Here is a 12,157-nt window from a genome sequence, read left to right as displayed (position 1 = left end):
GATCCGGACCCGGACGGACGGACAGACGGACCCGGACGGCGATCCGCGATACTGATTGGCTGAGAGCGCACAATTATCTGACGTGGTGACCGCATCACTACAGATGTAATGAGTGCTCAGTATAATATATATAAATAACCACCTTGAGGCCATTTTTCCCCGCAAAGCGGGGGTTGGCCTTTTTCGGGAACCGTGGTTGTTGTTGTTTTTTGGTCCCCATTTTTGAAGCAATGTTTTACGGCCGGATGCCCTTCCTGACGCCAACCCTTTTTGCCGCCTTTAACGACAAGCAGGGAATTACCAGTGAACTGGTACTCAATTAGCCGACCTCGGAAGGATGACAGGCTGAGTCAACCCCCCTGGCATTAATTCAGCGATCGACCGGGATTCGAACCCAGGATCCTAGGATCCTAAGCCGGCACCCTAGCCGCTAGCCCAACACCAGGGATATGCGCAAAGTTCAAACAGATCTAAACATCAGGCTTGTGGAAAAGTTCCCGAGATGGTATGTTCGTGTGGAAGTTGTGTGTTTCGTTGAGAATGACCAATATAATGCTTCATATTAATTATATTTTAGATTGCAAATGGGTACTGCGTGATGAACGTTTTTGAAGGGATAGATTATGGCCTAATACAAGGCTTTCATCCACAGCTCAATGGAATACTGCTCTCCCCTCTAGACCGGTGCTCCTGCCTCACACCTAGCTCGGCTTCACGATGTAGAAACCAAAGCTGTTAGAATCATTGGAATGTCCCGCGATGAAGCTGATTCTGAGGGCCTTTCTCTCTCTCACCACAGGCAGGTTGGTGGTCTTTCTGTCTTCTACCGACTCCTCTCCGGCCTTGCTCCCCCAGCTCTGTCTGTGCTCTGTCCCCCAAATATCCCTGCAGGTCGCACAAGATCTGCCAGCCACCCTCTGATGGTTAAACTGCAAAAATCAAGACTCACTGCTCACCTTCAGTCCTTCATTCCTCTTTTCTCCAGCCTCTGGAACAAACTCCCTCACGCTCTTCAATCCCACTCCTCCCTCCAGGTCTTTAAAACAGTTGTTCACCACCATCTCTTATCTTCCCCCATCCAAACCCTTGATATTTTCTATCCCCCCCCCCTCCCCCCCCCCCCTGTTAATCCACCCCAAATCCACCTTTTTTAAATTCCAACTTCTTTCCTGAAATTCTTAGAACTGTTCATTTGCTTTATACCGTGTACCCCTCCCTCCTTCCTCAGCCCTCTCCCTTCCACAGATCTCCCGATGTCCCTACTCTGTTGCGTATGTGCTTTTCCCCACTCTCTTTTCCCCCTCTTGTCTCCCGCTCCATTTATTATTTGATTTATGTGTCTCTGTTTCTGTTTTTATTTTATGTGTTAGCTCTTACTCGAGCCTTGACTTTATATACAAAAAACCATCTCCTTTCCAACGTATAAGCTCCCGTCTTCTTCAAACACACTCCCGTCTCCTTCAAGCACACTCCCGTCTCCTTCAAACACACTCCCGTCTCCTTCAAGCACACTCCCGTCTCCTTCAAGCACACTCCCGTCTCCTTCAAACACACTCCCGTCTCCTTCAAGCACACTCCCGTCTCCTTCAAGCACACTCCCGTCTCCTTCAAGCACACTCCCGTCTCCTTCAAGCACACTCCCGTCTCCTTCAAGCACACTCCCGTCTCCTTCAAACACACTCCCGTCTCCTTCAAGCACACTCCCGTCTCCTTCAAGCACACTCCCGTCTCCTTCAAACACACTCCCGTCTCCTTCAAACACACTCCCGTCTCTTTCAAGCACACTCCCGTCTCCTTCAAACACACTCCCGTCTCCTTCAAGCACACTCCCGTCTCCTTCAAGCACACTCCCGTCTCCTTCAAACACACTCCCGTCTCCTTCAAGCACACTCCCGTCTCCTTCAAGCACACTCCCGTCTCCTTCAAGCACACTCCCGTCTCCTTCAAGCACACTCCCGTCTCCTTCAAGCACACTCCCGTCTCCTTCAAACACACTCCCGTCTCCTTCAAGCACACTCCCGTCTCCTTCAAGCACACTCCCGTCTCCTTCAAACACACTCCCGTCTCCTTCAAACACACTCCCGTCTCCTTCAAGCACACTCCCGTCTCCTTCAAACACACTCCCGTCTCCTTCAAGCACACTCCCGTCTCCTTCAAGCACACTCCCGTCTCCTTCAAACACACTCCCGTCTCCTTCAAGCACACTCCCGTCTCCTTCAAGCACACTCCCGTCTCCTTCAAGCACACTCCCGTCTCCTTCAAGCACACTCCCGTCTCCTTCAAGCACACTCCCGTCTCCTTCAAGCACACTCCCGTCTCCTTCAAACACACTCCCGTCTCCTTGAAGCACACTCCCGTCTCCTTCAAACACACTCCCGTCTCCTTCAAACACACTCCCGTCTCCTTCAAGCACACTCCCGTCTCCTTCAACCGCACTCCCGTCTCCTTCAAACACACTCCCGTCTCCTTCAAACACACTCCCGTCTCCTTGAAGCACACTCCCGTCTCCTTCAAACACACTCCCGTCTCCTTCAAGCACACTCCCGTCTCCTTCAAACACACTCCCGTCTCCTTCAAACACACTCCCGTCTCCTTCAAACACACTCCCGTCTCCTTCAAGCACACTCCCGTCTCCTTCAAACACACTCCCGTCTCCTTCAAGCACACTCCCGTCTCCTTCAAGCACACTCCCGTCTCCTTCAAACACACTCCCGTCTCCTTCAAGCACACTCCCGTCTCCTTCAAGCACACTCCCGTCTCCTTCAAGCACACTCCCGTCTCCTTCAAGCACACTCCCGTCTCCTTCAAACACACTCCCGTCTCCTTGAAGCACACTCCCGTCTCCTTCAAACACACTCCCGTCTCCTTCAAACACACTCCCGTCTCCTTCAAGCACACTCCCGTCTCCTTCAACCGCACTCCCGTCTCCTTCAAACACACTCCCGTCTCCTTCAAACACACTCCCGTCTCCTTGAAGCACACTCCCGTCTCCTTCAAACACACTCCCGTCTCCTTCAAGCACACTCCCGTCTCCTTCAAACACACTCCCGTCTCCTTCAAACACACTCCCGTCTCCTTCAAACACACTCCCGTCTCCTTCAAGCACACTCCCGTCTCCTTCAAGCACACTCCCGTCTCCTTCAAGCACACTCCCGTCTCCTTCAAACACACTCCCGTCTCCTTCAAGCACACTCCCGTCTCCTTCAAGCACACTCCCGTCTCCTTCAAACACACTCCCGTCTCCTTCAAGCACACTCCCGTCTCCTTCAAGCACACTCCCGTCTCCTTCAAGCACACTCCCGTCTCCTTCAAACACACTCCCGTCTCCTTCAAGCACACTCCCGTCTCCTTCAAGCACACTCCCGTCTCCTTCAAGCACACTCCCGTCTCCTTCAAACACACTCGTCTCCATCAACCGCACTCCCGTCTCCATCAACCGCAGTCCCGTCTCCTTCAACCGCACTCCCGGTCTCCTTAAAACGCACTCCCACCTCCTTCAACCGCACTCCCACCTCCTTCAACCGCACTCCCACCTCCTTCAACCGCACTCCCACCTCTTTCAACCACACCCCCATCACCTTCAACAGCTCCTCATAGCTTAGGTCTGAAATCACTCTCGTAGCTCAACACTGCATCTGCTCCATGTCAACTATATCCCTCCTCAGATGTGTAAAACTGTACACAATATTCGAGAGGGGGCTATCACTAAATTATTATACGAGAGGTCCTGGGTTTGATTCATTTCTGGTCTGGACATGTAATTTTCCCAGATATATCAAATTAAATTATTATACAGTGTAAATTATAATACTCCCTCCGAATACAACCTAAAACCCTGTTACTTTTACCAATAGTTATCTGGTACCTATTGTTTTCAGATTATTGTTTTCATTTTTTGTTGATTGTTTTCAGGTTATTGTTTTTAGATTATTGTTTTCAGTTTTTGTTGATTGTTTTCAGATTATTGTTTCAGATTATTGTTTCAGATTATTGTTTCAGATTATTGTTTTAATATTATTGTGTAACGATCATTGTTTTCAGATTTTGTTAATTGTTTTCAGATTATTATTTTAAGATTATTGTGTAATGATTATTGTTTCAGATTATTGTTTTAAGATTTTGTGTAACGATTTATTTATTGTTTCAGATTATTGTTTTCAGTTTTTCTTGATTGTTTTAAGATTATTGTTTTCAGTTTTTGTTGATTGTTTTCAGATTATTGTTTTCAGATTATTGTGTAACGATTATTGTTTCAGATTATTGTTTTAAGATTATTGTGTAACGATTATTGTTTCAGATTATTGTTTTAAGATTATTGTGTAACAATTATTGTTTCAGATTATTGTTTTCAGATTATTGTTTAACAATTATTGTTTCAGATTATTGTTTTAAGATTATTGTGTAACAATTGTGTAACAATCCCTGGTGTTGGGCTAGTGGCTAGGGTGCCGGCTTAGGATCCTAGGATCCTGGGTTCGAATCCCGGTCGATCGCTGAATTAACGCCAGGGGGGTTGACTCAGCCTGTCATCCTTCCGAGGTCGGCTAATTGAGGACCAGTTCACTGGTAATTCCCTGTTTGTCGTTAAAGGCGGCAAAAAGGGTTGGCGTCAGGAAGGGCATCCGGCCGTAAAACATTGCTTCAAAAAGGGGACCGAAAAACAACAACAACCACGGTTCCCGAAAAAGGCCAACCCCCGCTTTGCGGGAAAAAATGGCCTCTAAAGGTGGTTATAATTATTGTTTCAGATTATTGTTTTCAGTTTTTGTTGATTGTTTTAAGATTATTGTTTTCAGTTTTTGTTGATTGTCTTCAGATTAGTGTTTTCAGATTATTGTTTTCAGATTATTGTTTTCAGATTATTGTGCAAAGATTATTGTTTCAGATTCTTGTTTTCAGGTTTTGTTGATTGTTTTCAGATTATTGTTTTAAGATTATTCATTGTGTAACGATTATTGTTTCAGATTATTGTTTTCAGATTGTTGTATTAAGATTATTGTGCAAGGAATATTGTTTCAGATTATTGTTTTAAGATTATCATGTAACGATTATTGTGTAACGATTATCGTGTAACGATTATTGTGTAACGATTATTGTTTTCAGTTTTTGTTGATTGTTTTCAGATTATTGTGTAAAGATTATTGTTTCAGATTATTGTTTTCAGGTTTTGTTGATTGTTTTCAGGTTATTGTTTCAGATTATTGTTTTAAGATTATTGTGTAACGATTATTGTGTAATGATTAATTATTGTTTTCAGTTTTTGTTGATCGTTTTCAGGTTATTATTTTTAGATTATTGTTTTCCTGTTTTTGATTATTGTTTTCAGATTATTGTTTCAGATTATTGTTTCAGATTATTGTTTTAAGATTATTGTTTCAGATTATTGTTTTAAGATTATTGTTTAACGATCATTGTTTTCAGGTTTTGTTAATTGTTTTCAGATTATTGTTTTAAGATTATTGTGTAACGATTATTGTTTCAGATTATTGTTTTCAGTTTTTGTTGATTGTTTTAAGATTATTGTTTTCAGTTTTTGTTGATTGTTTTCAGATTATTGTTTTAAGATTATTGTGTCATGATTATTATTTTGTAACAGATTATTGTTTTCAGTTTTTGTTGATCGTTTCAGATTATTGTTTTAAGATTATTGTGTAACGATTATTGTGTAACGATTATTGTTTTCAGTTTGTGATTATTGTTTTCAGATTATTGTGTAAAGATGATTTTTTCAGATTATTGTTTTAAGATTATTGTGTGAGGAATATTGTTTCAGATTATTGTTTTAAGATTATTGTGTAACGATTATTGTTTTCAGTTTTTGTTGATTGTTTTCAGATTATTGTTTTCAGGTTACTGTTTTAAGATTATTCATTGTGTCACGATTATTGTTTCAGATTATTGTTTTCAGTTTTTGTTGATTGTTTTCAGATTGTTGTTTCTAGATTATTGTATAACAATTATTGTTTCAGATTATTGTTTGAAGATTATTGTGTAACGATTTATTGTGTAACGATTATTCTTTTCAGTTTTTGTTGATTGTTTTCAGATTATTGTTTTCAGATTATTGTGTAAAGATTATTCTTTCAGATTATTGTTTTCAGGTTTTGTTGATTGTTTTCAGGTTATTGTTTCAGATTATTGTTTTAAGATTATTGTGTAATGATTATTGTGTAACGATTATTGTTTTCAGTTTTTGTTGATTGTTTTCAGATTATTGTTTTCAGATCATTATGTAAAGATTATTTTTTCAGATTATTGTTTTCAGGTTTTGTTAATTGTTTTCAGATTATTGTTTTCAGGTTTTGTTACTTGTTTTCAGATTATTGTTTTAGGATTATTGTGTAATGATTATTGTTTCAGATTATTGTTTTAAGATTATTGTTTTCAGTTTTCGTTGATTGTTTTAAGATTATTGTTTTCAGTTTTTGTTGATTATTTTCAGATTATTGTTTTCAGATTATTGTGTAAAGATTATTGTGTAAAGATTATTGTTTTCAGGTTTTGTTGATTCGTTTCAGATTTCAGATTTGTTGATTTTGTTTTCAGATTCTTGTTTTAAGATTATTGTGTCACGATTATTGTTTCAGATTATTGTCTTAAGATTATTGTGTAACGATTATTGTTTCAGATTATTGTTTTCAGTTTTTGTTGATTGTTTTAAGATTATTGTGCTCAGTTTTTGTTGATTGTTTTCAGATTATTGTTTCAGATTATTGTTTTCAGTTTTTGTTGATTGTTTTCAGATTATTGTTTCAGATTATTGTTTCAGATTATTGTTTTCAGCTTTTGTTGATTGTTTTTGGATTATTGTGTAAAGATTATTGTTTCAGATTATTGTTTTCAGGTTTTGTTGATTGTTTTCAGGTTATTGTTTTCAGTTTTTTTTTTATTGTTTCTGGGTTATTGTTTTCAGATTTTGTTGATTGTTTTCAGATTATTGTTTTAAGATTATTGTGTAATGATTATTGTTTCAGATTATTGTTTTAAGATTATTGTGTAACGATTATTGCTTCAGATTGTTGTTTTCAGTTTTTGTTGATTGTTTTTAGGTTATTGTTTTGAGATTATTGTTTTCAGGTTTTGTTGATTGTTTTCAGGTTATTGTTTTCAGGTTTTTTGATTGTTTTCAGGTTATTGTTTTCAGATTTTGTTGATTGTTTTCAGATTATTGTTTTAAGATTATTGTGTAACGATTATTGTTCCAGATTATTGTTTTCAGTTTTTGTTGATTGTTTTCAGATTATTGTTTTAAGATTATTGTGTAATGATTATTGTTTCAGATTATTGTTTTAAGATTATTGTGTAACGATTATTGTTTCAGATTATTGTTTTCAGTTTTTGTTGATTGTTTTCAGATTATTGTTTTAAGATTATTGTGTCATGATTATTGTTTCAGATTATTGTTTTAAGATTATTGTGTAACGATTATTGTTTCAGATTATTGTTTTCAGTTTTTGTTGATTGTTTTCAGATTATTGTTTAAAGATTATTGTGTAACGATTATTGTTTCAGATTATTGTTTTCAGTTTTTGTTGATTGTTTTTAGGTTATTGTTTTGAGATTATTGTTTTCAGGTTTTGTTGATTGTTTTCAGGTTATTGTTTTCAGGGTTTTTGATTGTTTTCAGGTTATTGTTTTCAGATTTTGTTGATTGTTTTCAGATTATTGTTTTAAGATTATTGTGTAACGATTATTGTTTCAGATTATTGTTTTCAGTTTTTGTTGATTGTTTTCAGATTATTGTTTTAAGATTATTGTGTAATGATTATTGTTTCAGATTATTGTTTTAAGATTATTGTGTAACGATTATTGTGTAACGATTATTGTTTTCAGTTTTTGTTGATTGTTTTCAGATTATTGTTTTAAGATTATTGTGTAATGATTATTGTTTCAGATTATTGTTTTAAGATTATTGTGTAACGATTATTGTTTCAGATTATTGTTTTCAGTTTTTGTTGATTGTTTTCAGATTATTGTTTTAAGATTATTGTGTAACGATTATTGTTTCAGATTATTGTTTTCAGTTTTTGTTGATTGTTTTTAGGTTATTGTTTTGTGATTATTGTTTTCAGTTTTTGTTGATTGTTTTTAGGTTATTGTTTTGAGATTATTGTTTTCAGGTTTTGTTGATTGTTTTCAGGTTTTTTTTATTGTTTTCGGGTTATTGTTTTCAGTTTTTGTTGAATGTTTTTAGGTTATTGTTTTGTGATTATTGTTTTCAGTTTATGTTGATTGTTTTTAGGTTATTGTTTTGAGATTATTGTTTTCAGGTTTTTTTATTGTTTTCGGGTTATTGTTTTCAAATTTTGTTGATTGTTTTCAGATAATTGTTTTAAGATTATTGTGTAATGATTATTGTTTCAGATTCTTGTTTTAAGATTATTGTGTAACGATTATTGTTTCAGATTATTGTTTTCAGTTTTTGTTGATTGTTTTTAGGTTATTGTTTTGAGATTATTGTTTTCAGTTTTTGTTGATTGTTTTTAGGTTATTGTTTTGAGATTATTGTTTTCAGGTTTTGTTGATTGTTTTCAGGTTATTGATTTCAGGTTTTGTTGATTGTTTTTAGGTTATTGTTTTGAGATTATTGTTTTCAGTTTTTGTTGATTGTTTTCAGGTTATTGTTTTCAGATTATTGTTTTCAGATTTTTTTTCAGGTTTTGTTGATTGTTTTCAGGTTATTGTTTTCAGGTTTTGTTGATTGTTTTCAGGTTATTGTTTTGAGATTATTGTTTTCAGTTTTTGTTGATTGTTTTCAGGTTATTGTTTTCAGATTATTGTTTTCAGATTATTGATTGCCTCTATGTGGCTTCATCAGCAGATCAACAAGATTAATTGCATTGTCGAAGACTGCTATTAATATGAACTTATGAAATCCCTGTCTGCCCTTTAAAACGATGTTGATTTGAAAAATTCCAGCTCTATCTCTCTCTCACACTTTATCTCTTTTTTTCTCTCTCTCTTTTCTCTTTTTCTTTCTCTCTCTCTCTCTTGCACTCACTCTATCTCCGTATCTATCTATGTCTCTGTTACTCTTTATCTCTGTCTCTCAGTGTCTGTCTCTATCTCTCTCTTGTACTTGGCATCTCTATTTATAGCTCTGCTTATTCATCTACATTATTTTTGTCATGCTCATGATTGCTTATTGTTCATATGCAGTGAAATATATCACAATATATAATAAAATTGCTTGCATTTCTTCCTTCCTTTCCCTTTTCCTCTCTGTACTCATCGTTTTTGCACACTTTGCCCATGTATTTGCCTTTTAATTTTCACTGTCCATTTCTTTTATCCAGGCACATACGCTACTAATGTTTCGCTTTTGCACATTTGGAAACCTTTTAAATTTTCGATCCATTAGGAGTTGATAATCCAATGAAGTTTTGGAGTACAATAGGTGATGAGAGAATGCTGGCATTTTATCGTACCCATACAGTATAACTGATAAGGTATTGGTACAGTATAACTGATAAGCTATTGGTACAGTATAACTGATAAGGTATTGGTACAGTATAACTGATAAGGTATTGGTACAGTATAACTGATAAGCTATTGGTACAGTATAACTGATAAGGTATTGGTACAGTATAACTGATAAGGTATTGGTACAGTATAACTGATAAGCTATTGGTGTTTTGTAGTACAGTAATAGATAATAAAACATTTACATTTTGTCGAACAGTAGCATTGATATGCCCTTGATGTTTTGGAGAACAGTAGAAGAGTGTGTTGACATTTTGTGGTACAGTGGGACAATGAGCCATTGTTGTTTTGCAGTACAGTAGGACTGAGTATGAATACACCAATAATTACAACCCCCACTCTCTCTCTCTCTCTCTCTCTCTCTCTCTCTCTCTCTCTCTCCCTCTCCCTCTCTCCCTCTCCCTCTCTCTCTCCCTCTCTCGCCCCCTCCTCCCATCTCCCCACACACGTAGGGTATGAAAAGTCCCGGAGTTTGAACAACATCGCGGGAGTAACGGGAAATGCTCTGCGCCTCTCGCCGCTCTCCTCTCCGTACCCTATCCGCCGTTCTCGTTCGCCCATTCCAGCCATACTATGAACACCCTATCAGTTTGCCTTTTACTTAATCACTCTCGTCCTCTCTCGTGAAATGAATACATTCAAATCCGATCACACACTTTTCAGAGTTTGTTGCACACTCACACACCCATTGACTTTTCACTCGAAGCACAGTATTATCCACAGATACAGGAACTCCTTGTTCATTCTGATTCACTTCCAGTGAAATAATTACGAGCAAACACGATCATTCATTCATCGAGTATGTTTCAATCACATGCTCAGGTTCACCTTCCACAGTTCGATCACCATCCACATTTGCACTCGAGTTACTCACGAAGCAGAATCGCCTCCCCATCCTGCTATTTCAAGAGGGGCCAATGAATTTGCCTGGACGGGCAGAACTGGGCCAGCTGGGGCCAATCAGTTCACCTAACTGGGCTTGGCTGGGTGAGGTGGGGCAAATCAGCATGACTAGCCTGATTACCTGAAGCTGGCTCCGGCCGCTTAGTAACCTCGGCCTGTGATCAGCCAATAAGCAATACTATTTTCCAGCACGTAAGCGGGAAATCGCAAAATATAGATTATATAAATATTACTGAAAATAGTCACCTCTCCCTTTCTAACTCTCCGTCTCTCTATTTCTCTTTGTCTCTCTCTCTCTCTCTTTCATCCTCTCTTCTCTATCTTTAATCTCTTTCTCTCTCTCTGTATCTTCTCTCTCTCTCTCTCTCTCTCTCGTATCTTCTCTCTCTCTCTCTCTCTCTCTCTCTCTCTCTCTCTCTCTCTCTCTGTATCTCTCGCTCTCTCTCTCTGTATCTTCTCTCTCTCTCTCTCTGTATCTTCTCTCTCTCTCTCTCTCTCTCTCTCTCTGTATCTCTCGCTCTCTCTCTCTCTCTCTCTCTCTCTCTCTCTCGTATCTTCTCTCTCTCTCTCTCTCTCTCGTATCTTCTCTCTCTCTCTCGTATCTTCTCTCTCTCTCTCGTATCTTCTCTCTCTCTCTCGTATCTTCTCTCTCTCTCTCTCTCTCTTTCTCTCTCTCTCTCTCTTTCTCTTTCTCTCTCTCGTGTATTCTCTCTCTCTCTCTCTCTCTCTCGTATATTCCCTCTCTCTCTCTCTCTCTCTCTCGTGTATTCTCTCTCTCTCTCTCTCTCTCTCTCTCTCCTCTCTCTCTCTCTCTCCTTCTCTCTCGCATCTTCTCTCTCGTATCTTCTCTCTCGCATCTTCTCTCTCGTATCTTCTCTCTCGCATCTTCTCTCTCGCATCTTCTCTCTCGCATCTTCTCTCTCGCATCTTCTCTCTCGCATCTTCTCTCTCGCATCTTCTCTCTCGCATCTTCTCTCTCGCATCTTCTCTCTCGTATCTTCTCTCTCGTATCTTCTCTCTCGTATCTTCTCTCTCGCATCTTCTCTCTCGCATCTTCTCTCTCGCATCTTCTCTCTCGCATCTTCTCTCTCGTATCTTCTCTCTCGTATCTTCTCTCTCGTATCTTCTCTCTCGTATCTTCTCTCTCGTATCTTCTCTCTCGTATCTTCTCTCTCGCATCTTCTCTCTCGTATCTTCTCTCTCGCATCTTCTCTCTCGCATCTTCTCTCTCGCATCTTCTCTCTCGCATCTTCTCTCTCGCATCTTCTCTCTCGCATCTTCTCTCTCGCATCTTCTCTCTCGTATCTTCTCTCTCGTATCTTCTCTCTCGTATCTTCTCTCTCGTATCTTCTCTCTCGTATCTTCTCTCTCTCTCTCTCTTCTCTCTCTCTCTCTCTCTCTCTCTCTCTCTCTCTCTCTCTCTCTCTCTCTCTCTCTCGTATCTTCTCTTTCCTTCCTTATCTCTTTCCTTCCTTATTCTCTTCTCCATCTCTATCTATCTCCCTGTATGTGTATATCTTTGTATCTGTGTCTTTGTCCTTTTTTTTTCTTCTTTTTTTTCCTTTTGGTGACAAACAGAATGTATCACGTGGTGGAGGCCAAATCTGGTCACATGGTGCAAAGGAAAGAAGTAAGAGATGGAGCAGGTAGCTCAAGATGTCAGGATGTTTATGAAATACAGAAAATCTGATGTGCCGGAGTGGAGGGATAAAACCGAGGGATGAGAATAAGAAAGAGACAGAGACGTGTATGATTGGCACTCCCCAATAAT

At 38.6% G+C, this 12,157-nt stretch overlaps 1 protein-coding gene across 4 annotated transcripts in view; it reads left to right on the top strand.

Annotated features, from left to right (window-relative positions):
• LOC137428017 (voltage-gated potassium channel KCNC1-like) overlaps window positions 1-10,807 on the top strand; it is a 289,763-nt gene extending 278,956 nt beyond the window's left edge. For all 4 annotated transcript variants that reach the window (XM_068117923.2, XM_078777530.1, XM_078777531.1 and 1 more), the window contains one exon: window positions 9,936-10,807. In XM_068117923.2, the coding sequence (XP_067974024.2) occupies window positions 9,936-10,060 (125 nt within the window). In that variant the 3' untranslated portion in view covers window positions 10,061-10,807. The remainder of the gene's footprint in view (window positions 1-9,935) is intronic.
• Window positions 10,808-12,157: the final 1,350 nt, after the last annotated feature.

The sequence above is a fragment of the Myxine glutinosa genome, chromosome 5 (genome assembly GCF_964187855.1).
Source record: "Myxine glutinosa chromosome 5, kmMyxGlut1.1, whole genome shotgun sequence".
Classification (NCBI taxonomy): domain Eukaryota; kingdom Metazoa; phylum Chordata; class Myxini; order Myxiniformes; family Myxinidae; genus Myxine; species Myxine glutinosa.
Note: the sequence above shows the minus strand (reverse complement) of the source record. Positions and strands in the feature narration are given on the sequence as shown.